The 20,790-nt window shown below is 53.6% G+C and overlaps 7 protein-coding genes across 7 annotated transcripts; 4 read left to right on the top strand and 3 right to left on the bottom strand.

Annotated features, from left to right (window-relative positions):
- Positions 1-2,442: 2,442 nt before the first annotated feature.
- PHYSODRAFT_465938 (hypothetical protein) lies at positions 2,443-2,655 on the bottom strand (the record flags this gene model as incomplete). Its single annotated transcript, XM_009534852.1, has 1 exon — positions 2,443-2,655. A coding segment is annotated over one exon (213 nt), but the record flags the coding sequence as incomplete, so codon positions are not given.
- Positions 2,656-2,945: 290 nt separating this feature from the next.
- PHYSODRAFT_337222 (hypothetical protein) lies at positions 2,946-4,448 on the top strand (the record flags this gene model as incomplete). The annotated part of the gene is made up of 1 exon (XM_009534851.1): positions 2,946-4,448. The coding sequence occupies one exon, from the start codon at positions 2,946-2,948 to the stop codon at positions 4,446-4,448; it is 1,503 nt and encodes a 500-aa protein (XP_009533146.1).
- Positions 4,449-5,671: 1,223 nt separating this feature from the next.
- On the top strand, positions 5,672-7,099 carry PHYSODRAFT_317681 (hypothetical protein; the record flags this gene model as incomplete). The annotated part of the gene is made up of 1 exon (XM_009534850.1): positions 5,672-7,099. One exon carries the CDS (start codon positions 5,672-5,674, stop codon positions 7,097-7,099), a length of 1,428 nt encoding a protein of 475 aa, XP_009533145.1.
- A 1,567-nt stretch (positions 7,100-8,666) lies between these two features.
- On the top strand, positions 8,667-9,379 carry PHYSODRAFT_337220 (hypothetical protein; the record flags this gene model as incomplete). Its single annotated transcript, XM_009534849.1, has 2 exons — positions 8,667-8,972; positions 9,278-9,379. 2 exons carry the CDS (start codon positions 8,667-8,669, stop codon positions 9,377-9,379), a joined length of 408 nt encoding a protein of 135 aa, XP_009533144.1.
- Positions 9,380-12,784: 3,405 nt separating this feature from the next.
- On the bottom strand, positions 12,785-13,519 carry PHYSODRAFT_521031 (hypothetical protein; the record flags this gene model as incomplete). Its single annotated transcript, XM_009534848.1, has 1 exon — positions 12,785-13,519. The coding sequence occupies one exon, from the start codon at positions 13,517-13,519 to the stop codon at positions 12,785-12,787; it is 735 nt and encodes a 244-aa protein (XP_009533143.1).
- A 1,061-nt stretch (positions 13,520-14,580) lies between these two features.
- On the top strand, positions 14,581-15,180 carry PHYSODRAFT_304312 (hypothetical protein; the record flags this gene model as incomplete). Its single annotated transcript, XM_009534847.1, has 1 exon — positions 14,581-15,180. One exon carries the CDS (start codon positions 14,581-14,583, stop codon positions 15,178-15,180), a length of 600 nt encoding a protein of 199 aa, XP_009533142.1.
- A 3,861-nt stretch (positions 15,181-19,041) lies between these two features.
- Positions 19,042-19,686, bottom strand: PHYSODRAFT_337218 (hypothetical protein; the record flags this gene model as incomplete). The annotated part of the gene is made up of 1 exon (XM_009534846.1): positions 19,042-19,686. One exon carries the CDS (start codon positions 19,684-19,686, stop codon positions 19,042-19,044), a length of 645 nt encoding a protein of 214 aa, XP_009533141.1.
- Positions 19,687-20,790: the final 1,104 nt, after the last annotated feature.

The raw sequence follows: 20,790 nt of genomic DNA, 5'->3' as shown, positions 1-20,790 counted from the left end.
TTATGTTGCGCGAGACCTTCCCGCACCACTTTGGTTGGGAAACCAACCAGTTTGCCTGGGAAATGGTGTACTTCTCTGTCCCACCAATTTATAGGTAGTTTGGTTTTTTGTGTACCACTTAAATATGTTAGAATGATATAATTGGATATAATTATTTGGGGTAAGGCTAGCATCAGGCTACCGTAAAACGGTTGGTGTGTGCGCTTAATCTACGTTTCGAGCCCAACATAACCTGCTGTTAAGATGCCAAGGACAGTCGGCGCGAAGGACATCTCGCCGAAAGTACGCGTTGCGGTGGCGGTCTTCCTTACCACCTTAAGTATGGAAGGCCACCTCCGCTACGGGACCATCGTGCGGGCCAAGAGGCTGTTCAAGCTCAGCCGCGCTGCCATCGAGACCATCTGGGGTCTTCGCGGCGCATGATCACTAACGACGGCGGCAATGATTTCAAGCTCCCTCGAGTTCGTTAGACTCTCGGTCCGACTGGTCTCGGTCCAACGTCACTTGCAACGACAGTGTCAACTATAGAAAATGGCTACAAGGCACTGATGTCTCAGACTCTTAATCAATAGAGCCTCTTTTTAAAACTGAGCATTTATTATTTAATTGTGTATCTTAAACCTTGAAGTTCGGTGATTGGATAAAATTATCATGTGATTTGACCGAAATCAGCATAACAGACAATAAAACCTCACATATTTGAGTGTTCCGCATGTTTCTGGTGCGTGTGCTATTGTGTAGAGTCGCCAAGTTGGAGCAATCGTGTGGTAACTTTTTGTTGTAATATTGCTAATTTTCCACAGAATCACGAAAAAAAACCTTATTTCTCTTAAATGTGTGCTTGCATTTGTGTTGTTATTTACTTGCTGAGAGCCGTTATTAGATTGCAAAAAATACTGTAAACAGCTCTCTCCTCCGGGCTTTACAACGCGGGTACGCTGGGCTTTGGCTTGTTTGTGCAGGCGAAATTATGATAGAAAAACTCAACTACCTATAAATTGGTGGGACAGAGAAGTAGCGCTTCCATTTGCAAAATGAAGGGTTAGGTTAGATGAAGATACTTGTCTTTTGTACAGTTACCCTAACCCTGATCAGGCCGCCGTTGCCCGTGTGAATGTGAGGGAATTGAAGCTGCTTCCGGTTCACTTGGGTTTTGTATACATCTTAAGTCAGAAGCAACTTCCACAACAAAGTATGCAAAGTCCGATTGCATGACTAATAATCGCGCAGTATCTTTAGAGTATTAACCAGTCATAACGTCCACTTTAGCATTAATTTTGCAAGGATATTTGATAAAACTATGGACGACGGTAATAATCTTTAGGAGGCTTCTGAGGACTTGAAGATAAGGTAACAAGACTAAAAATACTAGGTTTTCTAACAAGACCTTATGTACTACGACAAGACATTAAATACTAAACAAGACTGAAAACACTACGACAAGACCAACAATACTTGCATTAATCTCGAAGGACCTGGACTTCACTAGACGACGTTTACGGTCGAGGCGAATGTATCGGGCCAGTGTGTCAATCGTGAGTACATTGATGTGAGCTGGCAGCGTTCTGTAGCCAATGGTCGGTGTAACATGCTTGTCTAGTAGTTTTAGTCTTTTCTAGTATTTTGAGTCTTGTCCTAGTACTTTGGGTCTTGTTAAAAGTGAGACATATATTCCAATAGGCCTATACATTGTGTTTAGGCATCTTCGCTATCCGAATCAGATCCAAATGTCTTCCTAAACCGTCTCTCGTTCGCCAGCTGGTCTTCCTTTGCCTTCATCTTGGCCTCGTATGCGTTATCCTTCTCGATGAATCCAGCCTTGTAAACTGCCTCAAACTCAGCTAAGGTCGCACAAGCGTTACCTTCTCCAAATCTGTCGATCTCCTCCTGGATTGGCGCTTCAAGTGCAATGTTTTTATTGCGTACTTTCTCGCAAAGTTTCATCCACTTCGCGATGTTCTCTTGGTACGTCGTCTGCAAGTAAGCCCGGTACTTTTGAAGGCGGACACGCTCGCCGAATATGGTGTTCGTACTTGCTTCAAGCATTTCCGTCTTGTAAAGACTGAACACCTTGCATGTTTCTTCAAGCGCGCTCCGGCCAGGCTGTACTTGGAACTCCGGAGGCATCCAATGGCGCTTGTCAGGTGTTAAACCATACTTTTGACAGCAAGTCGACGCCCTCCATCTAAATGAACTTTTGTCGATGCCAATGCATCACTATGGACAATGCTTGTTGCCTACCTGGGAGAAAATCTACTCGAACAAATCTGCATTGCGGCTTAGTTCCTCCAGAGGGTGCTTTATTAGCCCCCCACTGGCTCGGGTTTAAAAGGAAGAGGCACCCTTTCCACCTTGCGGAGCTGCTGCCGAAGCGCTTCGGATACAATGGTAAGCTTGGGCCCTCCACATTAAATTAAAGAAACTTACGGTACCCTCAAGTCGTTGAAATGACTCGGACGCGCGCCGGCTGCGCTGGTCTCCTACGCGCTTGGCGCGGTGCTTGACCCATGAGCGCTTGCGAATCTCGCGCCGGGTGTCGCGCACTTTAATTCCCTTACATTTCTTTGCGTGCTTGGAAAAGTTCGTGCGCGATATCCCGTTGCCACACTTCTCGCACAGCTTCTTCGCCGCGCTGCCGTGGGGAGCCCTGGTCATTTCGGTTGATGGTGCAGCGACCAATCGTCGTGTGCTTACTAGCTGATATTATATTTTCGTAGATTCAAAATTTGATTGGCTAAAATATTTTTGCATGGGGTTGTTTTGGGGTTGCGCTGGTGAAAGAAGTCTAATTACCTCCTTTGCTTTATCCTTATCATCTGTAATTTTTGAGTGACCCCACAAATCAGCATTTTCCGGTGTTTTTGACGCAGAATCAGGTCGTTAAAAAACAAGTATTAATATTTTAAAAAGTAATGTATCCCATATACGAAAAATAATACTTGCCAATGCTCGGCGAGCACTGGGATCGCGATCGGCGACACCGCTGGCGGCGCTGGAGCACGCGGTGGCGCGTGTGGCTGCTCTCGCGCCGCAACCGCCACGCCACCATTACCGTCCTCGCGCTGCTCTCCCTCTTCGCCGTGCTGCGAGTGACCCAGTCATTGCTGGAGTACCGTCGCCGCCTCGCATGGACCGTGGACACCCTGCCTCCCGCACAGGTCGAGGCCTTCACCGACCGCCTGTGGCGCGAGACGCAGCGCTTCGACCCCGACACTCCGCGCGGCCTCGTGCTGCCGTTGTTCGACGACATCGCAGTGCTGGGGCTCTCTCTGCTGCTGCAGCTGCGCCATCAGCAGGTGACGCTGCCCGTGGAGGTCCCGCACTGCGGAGACCTGAGCCTTGAACTGCAGACTGCAGTGCGGGAGCGAGACCCGCTGGTCAGATTGTACGACGTGTGTGAGATGGCAGCAGAGGCGGCGCTGCAGGACGAGAGCGGCCGCCGTCCGCTCTTCTGCGTGGACCTGGGGCACTGCCACCACAAGTTCCGCAGCTTCGATATCAAGGTGCTGGCGGTGGTGTACTCGCGGTTCCAGGAGGTGATGCTGCTGGACGCCGACACGCTCTTCTTCCAGAGCCCCATGTCGCTGTGGGAGACGCGCAAATACCAGGAGACGGGCACGCTCTTCTTCAACGACCGGATCAGCTACGAGTTGTCGTACTTGGCGGCGAGAGCGCCGGACAGTGACGGCCACGTGGAGATCAACGTTGGAGCAATGCACCGGTTCCTGGCGGGGTTCGACGTCACCCCGTACCGACGGTTTGGTGTGGTGGACAGCAGTGAACCGAGGCTGCAACGTCCTAGACGGATGCTGGGGCTGGATTTCGGCTACCAGCCAAGTACCTTCTTGCTCAACTCGCACGTCTGGAGCTTGCGGAGTGGCCACCAAATGGACTCGTCGCTGGTGCTGTGGGACAAGGTACGCCAGCCTCGGGCAACGGCCATTTTGGCGTCGTTCGTGTCGCTCAATGGACTACCCGTGCCCCCGTCTTATGGAGATAAAGAGGCTTGGTGGCTGGCGTGTGAACTTGGTGAGACTGCGTACTCCTTCTCGGACTTTGCGGTTGGTACTGTGGGCTGGGAACTGCTGACTGCTGGCCGACAAAATGATGGGGTGCTGTGTGGTGACGCGTTGCAGCACTATCCTGTGCAAACAAACCCCGCCAAGGGCCCGGAAGCGGACGTCGAGCCGCTGTACATGAACAGCGACAACATTTTAGAGTGGGGTCAAGGGTCTCGTCGTCTGTACCGCACAGCAGCTCGACCTGCAGAGCTGTACCCTGGCTCCTTCACGGAGCAAAAACTGCTGCAGACTTGCCCGTTTGACGTAACGACGATGGAGATCACTCCACTGGAGGCAATGCTACTAACGCAGCGGACGGAGCTCTACGATGTGATGGCGGGCTGGATAGACGAGCGCTCGGGCACGTGGTGGAACCCGTTTGCTTAGAATGCGCGCGGACTCGTGCGTTTTTGACTAAGTTACGGCAAGGAGTGCTACTTTGATTTGGCACCGTCGCACCAGACATTTTTTTCATGGGCTTGGGAGCTGCTCGTCGCTGGCCGGCGCGACGCCATTCAAGCGAGTTGGACCTGGGCTTTTGGCTGCGTACACGGACGGAAAACTCAACCTTATCACCATTATCATGTGCGCGGACCTCGACGCTTGGCGATAACCGTGGCATGAATTCGTTGCGCAAGGATAATAGAGAACGCCGACAAAGAGGTGTTGAAATGGCGGCTATTTCGACTTTTTCGATTGTTGTGGGTGTGCCGGGATCACCATCATCTCAAGCTACTACGTATCGGTTGGAGACGTTGAAACTGCTGGCACCGTTTGAACAGATTGAGCTCGAAACTTTCGCTCCTGAGAGTCTCAGTGAGACGGCATGGCAGGAAGCACAGAGGTGTTCGCTCAACTTGCAGCAGCCTGGTCGGGACGTGTACATTGCACCGGTGGTTTGAAGGAGATTCGTTTGCGTGTTGGCTCGAATCGGTTGCGCGCAAAAACTGCGCTGACGTCACGTTGTAAGTGAACACGCACACTGAAAAGGTGCAACATGGTGCTGGCTCCGGCTCAGGTGGAAGCCGAGCCGGGCACCTTCAACCTGCTATGCAACCAATAAAGGAACACGGTAGCAACGACATCAAATATGCCCTCCGGCGACACTGCAGGGCCGCGGATGGTGATTCTATAGGGGTACATTCGTCACTCGCCTCAGGGAGAAATGGGGGTCAAGATTCGCCACTCAAGTGCATGCTTCGGTGGGATCAGTGGTAATGGAGGTGGTGCCGCTACCGCTACTTCCAGCACCCTGTACAGTAGCAGCAACGAAGGTTATGACGCTGGAGACGAGCGCTCAAGGACGGCCTGCTCACTCTTTGGCTGCCGACGCCAGGCTTTCATGAAGAAGCTGCATTTGTGGTTCGCAGGAACACCCCGACAAATCGTGTGATTCGCATTCTAGGCCATTGCGATCCCGAAACCCCAAGCTTCGGTCATAATCATTACCGTATTGGTGCCGTATTGAGCAGGGCCGCGCTCAGCATGAGATAGGGAGCGCGAAAGTGGAGGTGGCCCCATCAGCAGTGTGCACGTTCTCATTCTACAATTTGCCGGGCCCCAGGACGACCAAGCTTCAGTAGCAGACCCGGAAGAATCGTTTGCCAGCCATGAACAAGTACCTGGTGCGAGGCCTCGGCTTCTTCAACGATGCCTACGACCTCTTCGTCATGAACATCATCAACGTCGTGCTCACCGAGCAGTACGGCAAGCACGTGTACACGTCGTACGTCAAGTCGTGGGTGTCCGCCGCTGCTATCATCGGCGCTGTCATCGGCCAGCTGCTGTTCGGCTTTTTGGGCGACGTCTTCGGTCGCAAGGTCAACATGATCGCTACGTGTGTGCTGCTGATCGTCGGCAGCATTCTGTGTACCGTTGCGTACGGAGGTGATGGCAGTGCGACGCTGTGGTTCCTGGTGGTGGCGCGTGTCATCTTGGGCATTGGTATCGGCGGTGAATACCCGCTGGCCGCTTCGTCGTCTGCTGAAGACTCGACGTCGAGTGCAGAGCGCAACACTCGGGTTGCCACTACGTTCTCGCTGCAGGGAGTGGGTCAGGTGGTGGCTGCTTTGCTCGGTAACCTGCTTGTGGAGGCGCTTGCTGATGGAAAGTCGGGTGAGAACAGCGACTCTCGTCTAGAGACGGTGTGGCGTCTGCTGTTCGCTATCGGTTGCATCCCTGCTGCCGTCATCTGCTACTACCGCATCACCGCTGAGGAGACCGAAGCGTACAAGGCGATGCAGGAGCGTTCGGCTGCTGTGACTCGCGTGGGTGCTGAGAAGAAGGCTCGGTTGTCGTTCATTCTTCGCCACTACTGGGTCAGCCTGCTCGGTACGGCCGGCACGTGGTTCCTGTTCGACATCATCTACTACGCGCAGAACCTCTTCTCCGCCAGTATTTTGTCGGTTATCGGCGTCAAGAACTCGTCGCTCCAGCAGGTGACGACCATGAACGCGTTCGTGGCGCTTTTGGCTTTGCCTGGTTACTACGTGGCCATCTACTTCATCAACAGTCTGGGCCGCAAGAAGATGGCGCTGCAGGGTTTCTTCTTCATGGGCGTCCTCTGTTTGATCCTGGCCATCTTCTGGGACGACCTGCAGGACCAGACTGTGCTCTTCATCGTGCTGTACGGCCTGACGCTATTCTTCGCCAACTTCGGCCCCAACACGGCGACGTTCGTGCTGCCGACGGAGATGTACCCGACTCCGATCCGTTCGACGTGCCACGGCATCTCGGCCGCTTGTGGCAAGGCTGGTGCGGCCATCGGTTCGTTCGGCTTCTCCATCTGGGTGTCGAACGAGAGCTTCGGGTATGATGGTGCCTTCTACACGTTCTGCGCCATCGCCTTCGTGTCGATCCCGTTGACGTGGTTCTGCGTGTTCGACAACGATGTGCCGATCGAGGAGATGGACGCCGAGTTCTACCGCAAGCTGCACGGCGAGGACGTGTTCACGCGCGACTCGTTTGCCTCGAAGGGCGCTGAGCTGGACAAGGAATCTGGCTACAAGTCTGCCACGACCCCGAGCGTGTCGTCTTAAAAAACGGTTGTGAGAGTGACCAACTAGTGTTTGTACCAGCTCTAGTATTCTAGTCGTAGAGCACTATGCAATGAAATTGTGCTTACTGCTTGCCGTATCCTCGTGTGTTGTTTGCTTCTTTTTCTTTTTCAAAGTTCATACAAGTACTAAGTAGTACCTAGTACTTTTTGCATGTTATGAATGGATACTTATGTATGTCAAAGTACACGGAAAACCTTTTGCGTTTCAAAACGTTTTCACGAATTGAAGAGCATCGAATTAGATTATTTCTAATAATGTTGTACTACGTTTTCGCGTGGCCAAACTATGATGTCGCTAGGCTTAACTAATACTGGGATAGGAAGCAACGTTAGTGCTGCTATCGCAGACCAAACAGGATTATATCCGTGGTACGTCGTGACCCCTCTTGACACCTAACTGGTATTATACATTGTCCTGAAACCGGTGTGACCCCGGTGCCGCACTGGGCCGGCAAGCTGAACTGGTAGAAAACCATTACACCGGTACGGCCGCGGTGCCGCACTATGCCCTCCAAAAGGTTTATACTGGGATAGGAAGCAACGTTAGTGCTGCTATCGCAGACCAAATCGGATTATATCCGTGGTACATCAAGACATCTAACTGGTACATTTTCTTGAAACCGGTACGATTCCGGTGCCGCACTGGGTCCTCCAAAAGGTTTATGGGCAGATCGAACCGGTGCGCTACCGACGACACTGGTATGAATCAGTACATATCGTGAGCTGATGGACGAAGTGAGGTAAGGACTGTAAAATAGCACCAGAGATAAGCATTTAGCTGCAAACAGATCTCGCAATTTTAATTTTCTGAAGCATTACCAGTTGATATCTAAAGTTTTACGGCAAAATTCCGGGCAGATGCCGCGGCTGCGAAGCAGGCGCAGGAGATGGCCGCAGCTAATAAGTAATTAATAAAAATAAAAAGGGTTTTATACCAAAATCCTCCTATCCCAGCTTTCGCGGAGCCCTAGTTAATTCTAAGCGCTTGAAAACACTGGAACCAAAGCAGAAGGTATCCGATAGTGAGCACATATATTTACTGCTAGAGTTGCCCGTGATTCATCTACAAGTCGTTGCGAAATCGATGCAATATATGTTGGACAGCAAGGGCAAAGTTTGAGCAGGTTGTGCATCAATTAATCGTATGGTTCAGAAAATATCCTTAACCGACTTTAGGGGACTGCAGCATTATTACTGTACATGGTTGAGCATCAATATACTGCAAGCCCAGTGCGACGACTATGCTTTTGCTGGCAGCGCAGTGGCTACGGACATCCGGAGCTCGAATGTTGACTCCTCCGAACTGACAGGGGGCAGGTGAGGCATCATCTCAAATCGTGATCGATACCGACAGGAACCCAAATTAAGCGCTTACTTTAATCCATACAACCTTGCACCGTGATCGGAGCCCTGCTCAGGGTGTCCTGAGTCTGGCGCGATCTGTCTGTCGGCTTGCCGACCAATGCGCATTGGATCCATCGGCTCATTCCGCTTTTTGCCAGCTCCAGCGCGTCTCTCCACAACCCAAGCGACCAAGTCACTCAAGCATGAACAAGTACCTGGTGCGAGGCCTCGGCTTCTTCAACGATGCCTACGACCTCTTCGTCATGAACATCATCAACGTCGTGCTCACCGAGCAGTACGGCAAGCACGTGTACACGTCGTACGTCAAGTCATGGGTGTCCGCCGCTGCTATCATCGGCGCTGTCATCGGCCAGCTGCTGTTCGGCGTCTTGGGGGACATCTTCGGACGTCGAGTGAACATGACCGCTACGTGTGTACTGCTGATCGTCGGCAGCATTCTGTGCACCGTGGCGTACGGTGGTGACGGCAGTGCCACGCTGTGGTTCCTGGTTGGAGCTCGTATAATTCTAGGTATTGGGGCACTGACCCAAAGGCGCCCCGCATTTCAAAATTTCAAATTTCAGAACTTTTCATCCCAGTTTGTATTGATTTAACTAGACCTCGTAGTACTTCCTAATACCAGTAACTAGCCCTTGGAAAATGTGACTCTTTGCAGGTTTCTCCGCGAAGTACCACGTGCGCCACATACACTCGTCTAGGTAGCCAGCTACCACTGTTTTCCGCATACCACGAGCAGCTTTGATGCGCTTGTGGTATTGGAAAGTGGCAGTTTCCAACGCTGTTGACCCGCCAGCCCGACAATCAAGTTCAATCAAGGGGCGATCAAGGCGAGGTCAAGCGAGAGACGGAGATGGCTGCTGCTGATTGGATGATGACATTATCCTCGGTAGAGTGACAGGCAGTGGCCGAAGCCTCGTCGGGTCCTAATAGAACCCCGAACGAGGCTTCATGGTACCCACTTTTAGGTACAGATGCATTTAGTTACGTACTTCGGCCGCACTTATTAGTGTAGACGCGGTCGTCATTTGATGTGTCCGGAATCGCCTTATTGCGATCGTTCACACTAGATATTTGTATAGGGACATAGGACTCATCATAGGATGGCCAGAACGAGGCCCCCAGGGCCTAAAAAAACTCAGTAATAAAAAGACAGTCTTCCCCCAAAGCGAACAAGGGTCAAGTCCGACTTCGGTAAGTGTAGCTAGCTTATTGTAGTGCCTGGACACGCTCGGCTGCGTGTGGATGCCTGTCGGGGAGCTTATCGTGCATTGACCGAGAGTTTCCTTGGCAGCGCCAAGAGTTGGCGTGGCCGGAGAGGCAGGAACGGTATTAGAGTATCGTTCAGTATATATTTGTGGGATTAGAGTGTCCCTGAGTGTATTAGTCTACCTACCGAGGTTTTACCTTGGTCCCCCTGTATAAGGCCTAACACGCCGGTACCCTTCCTTTCTGAGGGACTGCAGTGGGGTTGCGCGAAAGCGCTACATAGTATCCTAGCCTTAGCTCGTGGCTAGTGGTACAGATTTTTGGGTTGACCGAAGATAACCTAAGGTGCACAGAGGCGCTTGCAACCGACCCGGTGTAAGGGATCGTTCCTGGTCTTCAGGTTTTGATCCAATAAGCGCTTACCTTTGCGGGTTAGCGTGTTGTTGGTGTCTCTAATACCTTTTGGTAGAAGAGAATTTAAGTGGTATTACCACACCACAATGCTCAACTGCTGTACCAAGGATTCTCCATGCATTTGTGCTTGGGCACTGTCACACCTTCCATACTTTCACGCACATGGGCTTCTTGTTCCCCTTGGGCACGGCTAACGCGATGCATGTAACACTTGAGCACCGTATGCGTCTTTCATCCATTTCGTGGTCACCTGGGCAGATTTGGCCCGTCTCCTTAACACGCTTGACGTAGGCACTGGAGCAGCACATTCTCTCGAGTCGCTCTTTTACGTAGCTTTCACTTTTCTGCCCGGAAGCGACGATTTCCCACATAGTTCTCTCGTCGCGCGTCTCGTGTCTTTCAGCGTTCTTGTAGCGCAGTTGGCGGACAGCGGTGGACAACTTATAGTCTCGTCTGCTCTTCTCGACTTCTGCGCAAGTTGATCACTCCTGGCCTTTCATTTTAATGTGTGATCACTGTATTTTAGGAGAAGCCTAATATACAGTGGACCACACTACCATCAAACTTGTTTTGATTCGGTCCGAATAGTGTTTGATTTTCGACAATCATGCAGTCTGGTTTTGAACAAGTCTTTTTGTGTTTGATCGTGCCCCATAAGTGTTTGATTTTTCCCCGAACGTGTTTGATTTCAACCCAGTCTCGCTCGGCAAAAAAACACCCCAATGCAAATCGTGTTTTTTATCATGGCCATACTTTGGCCCGGTCTAGCAGCTGGGCGGGGACGGAGGTAACCCACGCCAAATCTCCAAAATTCCACGAGTGCTCTAGGAAACGGAACGGCCTGAAGGTTGCACGAAATATCATTAAGTGAAGTTGGGCTCGTTGGAAAACTAAACGGCAAGGCTAGCTCTACGATGAACCCAGGCTTGGCTATAGTTAAGGGGGACCCAGGTTCGGTAGGGGCGAATTTGTGAAATCCTGGAAATCGCTTTCACCTGCCCCCTCCTCCGGCTGGTAACCCTAACCCGCATTGAGACACATAGATAACCATACAACTCACACAGTTCGTGATACCGCAAAACACACTTAGCGCTACAGTCTTGCGGTATCAGCAGAACTTCTTCGCGCGCTCCTGGTCTGGGCATGGATGGCCCTGCAACGGCGGGCTGATCTGCGTCCACCAACTTGCGATTGTGCTTGCGCGCGTCATCGTGGAATCACATGCATTACCGAATTTGTTTTGTAGAGGGATACACCCTACCGGAGCTAAAATACCAGACGCCCGATTTTCCTCAAAAAACGATTCGGCACGGACACCCAGATGTATTTATCAAAATTACTAAACTGAGCACTCTACCTCAAGTCTCTCAAGGCGACACAGCCCAACTCATTAGCTCGTTCGCCGCCACCACCGCAACTTAAGATCGAAGCTCAGTAGAGCGAGCTTTGCGTTTGTTCCTGCCGCCGACAGAAGCATCCCCAGCAGCTATAGAGCTAAACGACGAGCCCATCTTAACGCCAACACTCTTCTCCCTTGATACTTCTCTGTAGGTAGACCCGGAAAGAACGTATGTACAGTGAAACGAACATTGCAGTTTAGTCTCAGGTGCTCGACAACAGCCTTCTTCATTGCAGCAGTGTCAAATGGTAGGGCCCGCGCGTTTTCCACCTCCCTTGACCTCCAGGCATGCGAGGGTGACTTGGTGGCGCCCACGCCATTACAGAAATGATCGCGCGCTGAGCGGCCGAGAGTGCAAAAATTACTGGCTTGAAACTGGTGTATCCCTCAACAAGTCAAGCCCTGTAAATCTGAAGACACAATTGTGATTGACTAATACTATCCTGTATCCCATAGGTGGGTGTATGTATCCCTCTACAAAACAAATTCGGTAAGCTTATTCCAGCATCAAAATGCTGTTGCTACACTGTGCAGCCTGCAGACTGTAGGGCTTACTGGCCTGGTGTCTCCGAGTCAATAATGATTCGGGGACCAACCATTTGGCCAGCTCAAGAGCTCTCGAGTGCGCTCCGTCGCAGTTAATCGACGCGCGTCCCCATGCATGCAGTCAGACCCCAGCTTACGACGGTGTCGAGCGGGTTTGACGATGGGCGGCAGGTGAATCCGTGCACCATTTCAAGATGGGAAGCGTTGCCGACCTTGGCTCAAGCGGACGAGTGAATTGCACTCGGTGCAGTCTTCTTGATTATTAACGAGGGGTGTTGACAAATACATGTACACTTGGCCGTGAACTTACAGGACATCCGGATGAAGCTTCCCGCCCCAGAGCCAGCAGCTTTGAAGCACTCCCCGCGGGGGCAAACTCTACCGTACATGGTGACCTGTACGGTGCAGGCGCTTCCGTTGGTGCTTCGACTGCCGCGTGCGCGAGCAACGATATTCTGATGATGGCTAGCTTCAACACCTTGCCCAGCGCTCCGCAGCAAGATGATGCCAATGTCACCCGCAGTAAACGCGCTGCTACAGATTTACCCGCGCTTGACACGTTGAATAGCAAAGCAAATGCAGTGTTTGGAAAAGTAGTGTACACTTAAGGGTTAAATATTCGGCACCAACTCTATACTGCCACGTTGTGGTTGCGGCGTGGGCCATTCTCTATCGACATGTAATACCCTCAACTACTCACAATGACACTATTCAATCCACCCCGGGGGCTATCGCTTAGCGGTACAGTGCAAGCGACGGCAGCAGGGGTGCCTGGTAGTGGCCCGGCACAGCCGCGTATTGCGGTCGTGGCGCCGGGTACGACGGAACGGATCCGTGGGGCTCGAGGAACGACAGCAGCGAGCGCTGGTTGCCCAGCACCTGCGAATCGAAGCGCGGGTTGCAGCCCATGCCCGCGGACGTGAACGGGTTGGCGAGCTGCGTGATGGGGCGCAGCGCTGGCACCGGCATCTGCTGCTGCTGAATTGGCACCTTGTCGCCAATGGACGAGCTGCGCGACAGCGGGTTCACGAGGAAGTCGATGGAGAGCTTGGTGCTGGCGGGGGAGATCGCGGACTTGCCGGTCGAGCTGAGCGGGGTCACGACGCCGTGTGGTGGTGCAGTGTACGATCCCGGGACGGTTGTCAGCAGCTTGGAGTGAGACTTGCAGCGGCCCTTGACCTGCGAGAACTTCTCGCAGTTGGGGATGGTGCAGCGACGGCCCCCGCCGTGCGAGATGCAGTAGCCCTTGGACTGGGCCAGCTTCTTGCAGCCGTCGAACTGGCAGCGACGACCACCGCCGTGCGCGATGCACAAGCCGCGACTCTGAGCGAGCTTGTTGCACTGCGGGTCCCGGCAGCGAGAGCCGCCGCCGTGGGCCTTGCACAGACCCCGGGTCTGCGCGAACTTGTCACAACCAGCGAACTGGCACCGAGCACGGTTGGCATTGCGGCGAGCGCTAGGCGTCGGCATGGTAGATTGAGTGCTACTGGCGGGTGTAGATGGAAAAGATGTGGCGGACACGATCACTGCTGCTCTAGCAGTGAAGCGCTCGGGTGCCGGTGTTCGCGGTTGGCGGTGAAAAGTAAAGTGAGCGATCGACCCGAACGAGATGAAGAAGCAGAGAGCCGAAAACAGCTTGTTCCCGGTTGCCACAGCACGCGCGACTGCAGCCCTGCTACGCTTGCCTTTCGATCGGACTGTCCGTACCACGCGAGGCTTTGCTCGAGAGGTACAGGTCGGATTCCTGATGGTCTGCTTGTTGGTCGCGAGAGAGACAGAGACCCGAGATAGGCGAGCGTGCTCAGCCTTTGAGCCCTACCAGCCATATTTGCTGGGCCAGCTGGGTCGAACAGAGCTAGCCCCCGAGGTGACAAGCGGACGAGTTATGGCATCTTACTTCCAAGGGGCTCTTATGTATGAGGGGGGTCTCCATCTGCCAAAGCGAATCGGGAGTTTACAGGCATTCGCCGGCAGAAAAGATAAGAGAGCTTGGTGGCGTACGGCTCGGCAAAACGTTGACGGCCTCTCCCTAGCGGGAAGTGCGTTCGAGTCGAGGGAATTGACTTTCGTGTCAAAACTGCAACCAGTCGGTCGGTTGACTTGCTCCGAGAAGCGCAAACAAGTAAGCGGTGGTGCCGTGCCACTTTTACCGGAGATCGCAGCTGCGGTCTATAAATGCAGGTGATATGTACATGTAGGTATCCTGTAGAATGACTTACATACTTTCGTTCGCAACAGTATCGACGGATCCTTTGGATCCAAGAGGTGATGAAAACTAACAAACCGGGAGCATTTGGATAGTAGGATATGTGAAGTTGGTGTTCATCTCGACTACACACACAAAATGCTGGGCTCCTTTCGCCGCGCGTGGACATGTTCCTATTTCCTGCGATCTGCTGCGGTCCGAGCATTTCTTGACACATGTACAGTATTATTCACTTCTGCGAGGTGAATGCAGGCCTTGCGCATGAAAACACCCAACGCGAAAGCTTGCACCTTGTCGTGCAGCCCCTTCAAAAAATAATGCAGAAATGCGGCGACTGTGCTGTGATGGTCGCATTTCCGCATTTCCGCCGTGGCGGCGGCCAGCCAGGTATCCGTTCCCAGCCAGCTCGGGGGGTTCTTTTATCCTCGCAGCGGCTCATCTTTCTGTCTTCTGTCGTCTCACCAAGACAGGTCTCACCAGGCAGAGAGGCAGAACGCAAGCTGAGCAGGCTGCGGGCAGCGTGACGGGGATTCGCCGGCTCGCTGGGGGTTCGCACTCGGGCAGAAACACGATCTTCCGACCTTGCGGCACGAAACTCGGATGGGAAGGTGGCTACACCAGCGACGAGGCAAATGCCATCAACACATCAACACGCTGGCGAACTTCATCTGCTCGTCGATCCGAGCACTTTGCTCCACCGAATTTCAACAAATATGAATATTTATGCCTGGGATCAACAGTACCAGCCTTAATTAGAACGCTGAAGCGGTGGGACCCTCAGTGCGGTCGCGAACCCAACGTGCTGCGTCTGCAGCAGACAGAGCCCGCTTGGCGCGTTGCAGTCCCTCTCAGGGGTGAGCTGCGAGCTTTGTCAGCTGGTGCTTGGTTCAATGTTCGCGGGTGGGGCATCCCGTATGGCAAGTAATCGCCGCGTCTTTGGTAGGTCCCGACTCAAAGCGTTGGGATCTGGTCTCCGTCTGCCAAGGGCGCCTTATCCGCCTGCATGTCTTCGCAACTCATCGAAGCGGAGGCTTCTGACCACTGCGGTACCTGTTGCCGCCGCTTCATCTGCCTCGGGGGTCTTGGCAGTGCTCGCGTCTCAGCTTGAGACGCGAGCCGCAAGCCGCGAGCCACGACTCCCGGTCCTCACGTGGGGACACCTGGCCACGTGTACTTCAGAGGTTAATGCAGCCTTGTACAGTACTCTCTCTATCTATCTCTCCCCACCTGGCCGTCGGGAACCATAGAGCTCTGCTGGTCGCGACCTCACCCCAAGGACCAAGCAACTCATTTTGACCAAAAATGTCAATTGTTACTGGTAGGACACACGAATTGATGTTGGTGCTGTAAAAACTGCAAATTCAAGTCCGCTTACACGTGACGAGCGGAGCTCACGACCGAGCTTCGGGCGTTATGCGCAACAAGCGCACGAGGCACGGTACAAACGCTCAAAATGTGCACAAAAATTGCCATCTTTATTTTTTTTACAGGTACAGAACCAGCGGCTGGGCGATTGTTTGACTCACTCTAAAGTTTCTGCTTCATCTTGTGAAGTTCACCGCCTCCTCGCCCAGCTCTCGCCACCGTGTGCGCCTGCCGCACAGAGTGTAATGCTGGCGTGCTGCAGCGTGACTTTGGCCTCACTAAAAGCAAATAATTTCTTAAGCAGGTGTTGGAGTTAACAATTTTTTACACGATCAGTTCGGTTTTGACATGTTCCTTACTTAAGTATTCCCCGAGTGCCACCATGTGGGGCAATATTACACCCAGCGATGCCAGTGCAGTAAGCTAGAGAACCAAATGGCGCAGGGCTGTCCACGAACTGCTTCCAGCCGGAGGAGCACAATTTGCGTTTGCACATGTTGCTGCAAGCTCCAAGCGAGCGCACGGAGGCTTTCCCTCCAGCCGTTGCTGCCTCACCGAGAAAAACGGAGGTCCAACACGCTGGTTCTTCACCTCGCCTGGCCGATGACGGTCGCGGGGAGAAACTTGGTGCAGCCGTCGCGTCGAGCACGCAATGCATGATGACAATTCCCCACCGAACTGAGGCCCGGAGTGCAAGTTGCAATGGCGACTGCAAGGGAGGGGTCTGGGCCAGACCCCTCAGCCACTCCGGCTCCCGCTACGGATGAACCGGATGTCGTTTTGCAGTTGCAGGCTGCAGTTCTTCATGCTTCAAATGCTTCAAAGCGAGCAGCCTGAGCCTGGGCCGCAGTCCATCTCCATAGCGAAAGATCGGAAGTCGTGCCAGCTTCCGAGGTGACGAGGTGGACCGGCAAACTTCCCTTCGGATAGCCCACCGATACTGTAATGTACGGAGTCCGTACACGGACCCCGAGAGGACTTTCATTTGTTGATGCAGTCAGGGCGCACACACACACATTTGGCAGCGACTTGCTCGAAAAAATGCTCTCGGGATCGGCTCCGCCCAGAGATGCTGCGGTCTGTAAGTCGCTTTTGGCTTTTGGATTGGATCCGGTGAATCGCGGAACATGGGCGACCAAGTGACACTGCACCTGCATCGACGCTGTACCGCGGGGATGTATCACCTGAGACTGACCGGCGCGCATGAACTTGTACACACGGTGCCGCTGGGAATCAGAGACAGGGGAAAACGTCAAAAGGTGTATGAATTTGAAACGTTTTGTCAAAAGCGGTTAACTCGTGTCATTAGGTGTATGCTAGGTTGTCGGTATGACAGTATGTGGTTCCAAGCGCACTAAGGTGCATCATAAAGCTGCATCAGCAACGAATGCGGTGACTGGTGTGTGGGCTTAGATCCAAATCCATAAAACCCGGGGTTAGGAAGGCTTCTACCTGATGCAACCAGCAGCGAACACGGTCAACTAATAATAGCATATAGAGCAACTGTACTCGACAACTTCGCTATTGTGGCTACAAGGAACTACCAACGCAAACCGCAAGCGTCTATAGCATGGCTGTACTAGGTAGGTTTTGCATCTGAATTTCGGAGGTGAAGGAGCTCTAGTGAGAGCCCCCAACCGGGGGAGAGTGTAGGTATTGTAGAACTGTGGCAACGCTGAGGCCTGCCTACAATGGATAACGACGTTCATTGTAGTCCCTCAGTCGTACAATTCGCTATCAAAGTCATGGGCACCACGAACCGGACGAGCGTGTCGTTAATAAACTACTGTGCTTGGAAGCTCGATCCTGGGTCTGTATGACCCGACCTCGGCCGAAATACCGCGGCAACCAAAACGTGTGTCAGTACGTGTATGATGAGACATGACGCGACGTGACGCCCACGACCACTACACCTATTGACAAACGTTTTCCCAACGCATACACCTTTTGTCGTTTTCCCGAGAGACAGACAAGGACGAACGGCCACTGCACGCAGCAGCTAACGAAGAATCGAACGCGTCTGCTGTTGTCGAGGCAACTTCAACTAGTGCGAAGTCAGCGAGTGGCTGCTGCAGCGCGCTGGCACGCATCGCTGGAGGTCAAACGCGCAGCCTTGGCAACCGACCTCGCGCATGTGCATGTTGGTTTTGAGGACCCGCCCGCCCGACCGCATCGAGGTACAGTACATGTACAGCGTGTCCTCCCGATCCGATGCTCAATATTTTACGACGAGCGCGGTTCCAAGGAGGGTTTTGGTGTCGAGGAATTCCAGCGACGCGCCAAAGTTTCGAGGACGGGGCTCTATGGATCATAGAGAGCCGTGAGGCTTGCAAAGGTGAGAGGAAGAAGGCAGTTTGCAGACGTCCCATCATTAACGGCTACAGTGTACTTCCAACAATGGTGAAGCACACACCTGAGTCACCTCCCCCAACAGCAACCGAAAGCCTCCCGCAGCTTCGTCACGCTTGCAATGATGCCCTGGGTTTGCACGGGAATCGAGCAAGTCAGCATCAATTTTACCAACTTCTATCCCATGAATCAGAGCTTATGCCAAAGCTGACAAGAGTTTGGGGCCCTACAGTACAGTGCACTGTACCCTGGTACTGTACGTGCCAATGCGAACTTTTCCTCGGTCAAATAAATGTTCATGAACTGGGGCTGGTTCAGCCGCACCGCACCGCAGCTCGGTGATCCACCGTCTGTTTGGTTGCCGCCGTTCCCAGCAACATCCTCGTGACGACGCGCGCCGGTCGGCTAGGCGATGGACATCGCCATAGCCGAGGCGTCGATTATGAAATCGCGCCGCTGTCATATCAAGTCTCACCTCGCTTTGGCGCCGCCGTCCAATCGAGGAGCTGCAAATGCTGCAGCTTGCTCATGTGGTCGCGCTTGCTTCAACAGCGTCGGCGGATGGAAAGGTGCCAGGTGGACGATAAGGACGCACCACGTGTGGGATGCGGCATCCGGGATGCCTTCTGCGGCGGCGAGGCCTGATCAGAAGTCTCTACACAAAGTTACAGGCCTGATCAAAAGTCTCTACCCAAAGTTACATGACTTCCCGGACAGTGGTCGCCGCTGCAGCGGCGTCAATTAGGCGGACTTTTTGCAAAAAGTCCCAATTAGGCGCAATCGACCCATGCTTCATGGATACGAAGACGAGGTTCATTTCGGTGCAGACGTTGCACGATTAGCTTCAGGATCGGAAGGACGCGCCATCGCAACGAGCACAGCTAGGCGCCTGCAATCCAATCGGAGGTGCTGGCGAGGCGCTCCATGTCAAGGATGTGCCGTGTCCTGGAGCTTGACAGTCATGTGAAGCTCTTGCTGACGGTCGCACACATGTGTCTTGCGCATGTGTGCAAATGTATTGATGAAAGTGTGAACTCTATGGATAAATTAAAAATTAGGACTGTACTCCCGTTCACCTGTACATCACAAACGAAGGGTAGTGGGCTGACATCGCCATCGTGGGGCGTTCGCAGAGCGCCGACGCCGTGGATGCGAGCGTCTTCATGGGGTCGAGGTACGAGAGCAGCGGGCGCTGGTGCGGCAGCGTCGAGCCCGCCATGCGAAGACTGGGCAACGCTGTCTGCTTGTGGTCTGAAGTCATGGAGCTGCTCGGGTTCACGAGGAAGTCAATGGAGAGCTTGGACTTGGAGGGCGACAGGCTGGAGCTGGTGGGGCTCGACTGGGTCGAGAAGGAGGAGGACGGAGACCACGAAGCTTCGTCGCTCGACGACAGCAGCTTGGAGTGAGACTTGCAGTGGCCCCTGACCTGCGCGAACTTGTCGCACTTGGCAACGTGGCAGCGGCGGCCTCCGCCGTGCGAGATGCAGAACCTCTTGGACTGGGCCAGCTTGGAGCAGCCGTCGAAGGCGCATCGGCGGCCGCCGCCATGTGCGATGCAGAGGCCGCGGCTCTGAGCCAGCTTCTGGCAGCTCGGGTCGCGACAGCGGGAGCCTCCGCCGTGCGCCTTGCACAGTCCGCGGGTCTGCGCGAACTTGCCGCAGTCGGGCATGCGGCACCGCGCGCGGTTGGCGTTGCGACGAGTGCTTGATGTCGGCATTGGGAGGATTGATTGAATGGGGTCTGTCTGTACTGTGCGGGAGCTGGCAAATGCCGGAGTGAAGACTGACCGACGTCTTGGTTGAGAATTTTGTTTGCGTCCACTCGCGACGAAGGCGGACAATCCCCAAGAGCGGCCGGTGAACCTACGGCTGGCTCGGTCTCTGCTCTTTGAACCAGGCAAGCGCAAGCGCAACGTGTACGTTCGATCCGACGATTGGGGTTCGGCTGGCGTACAACCCTCGCCTTTGCCGTTGTCCCCATGGACTTCAGGCGTTGGAGACCATCTTGACCATGTCGCGCTGAGACTTACTACATCCGCTCCGTCGCAGCCGAGGGCCTGGTCGGGAGCCACAACCAAGCGTATGCGTGTTGTGGTCCATGCGGTGGGTGGTTTACCCCACCAGCCAGGCCTAACATCATCGCTGCAGGTGCTGGCGGGGGAACCACGTGCCCGGTGGGCGTCTGTGAGGCCACCAAAGTCGCTGAGCCACGACGCAGGTGTGCTGATCTCTCCCGTGTGTCGATGTGTGTGTCGTGTGCAGTAGAGGCGCCCTCGCTCCACATCCTCGCCATCTCTCTCACTTTCGTCCACACACCGAAGCTCACTGCGGCATCCGTCGGCGCATATTCCTTGCCGTTCGTTGTGAGCTCGCAGGCTGAAGCGTGGACGCCATGTGGGCTGTGGGCTGCTGCTTTGGACAGCCTCGCGAAGAAGGCCATGAGATGTTGGCTCTATATGCGTCGCCTGTACAGTAGCTTCGACGTCGCGCTCGAATTTGCGCTTCATTACCAGTGATAGATGGCCTTCCAGTGGGTGCTACAGTACACTGTGCGTGTAATCGCTAGCCAAACCAACGACTACAGTACAGGCCCAACGATGCAGTGTTTGCCTCTCTCTCTCTCTTGGAGCCCATAACAGCTCGCTGTCGTGAAGTCGCCCAGTGACTCGGACGATCATCACGCGTAGCTAAGCTTAGCCAAAAAAGTTCGCAAGACAGATGAGAAGTACGTGGAGGATGGAGATAAGGTCTATCTCAGCCTGGAAAATGACCCTTTACGCCGCCACATGACGCATTATCCACACTGTAGCAGCACCGAAAAT

The sequence above is a fragment of the Phytophthora sojae genome, assembly GCF_000149755.1.
Source record: "Phytophthora sojae unplaced genomic scaffold PHYSOscaffold_8, whole genome shotgun sequence".
Classification (NCBI taxonomy): domain Eukaryota; phylum Oomycota; class Peronosporomycetes; order Peronosporales; family Peronosporaceae; genus Phytophthora; species Phytophthora sojae.
Note: the sequence above shows the minus strand (reverse complement) of the source record. Positions and strands in the feature narration are given on the sequence as shown.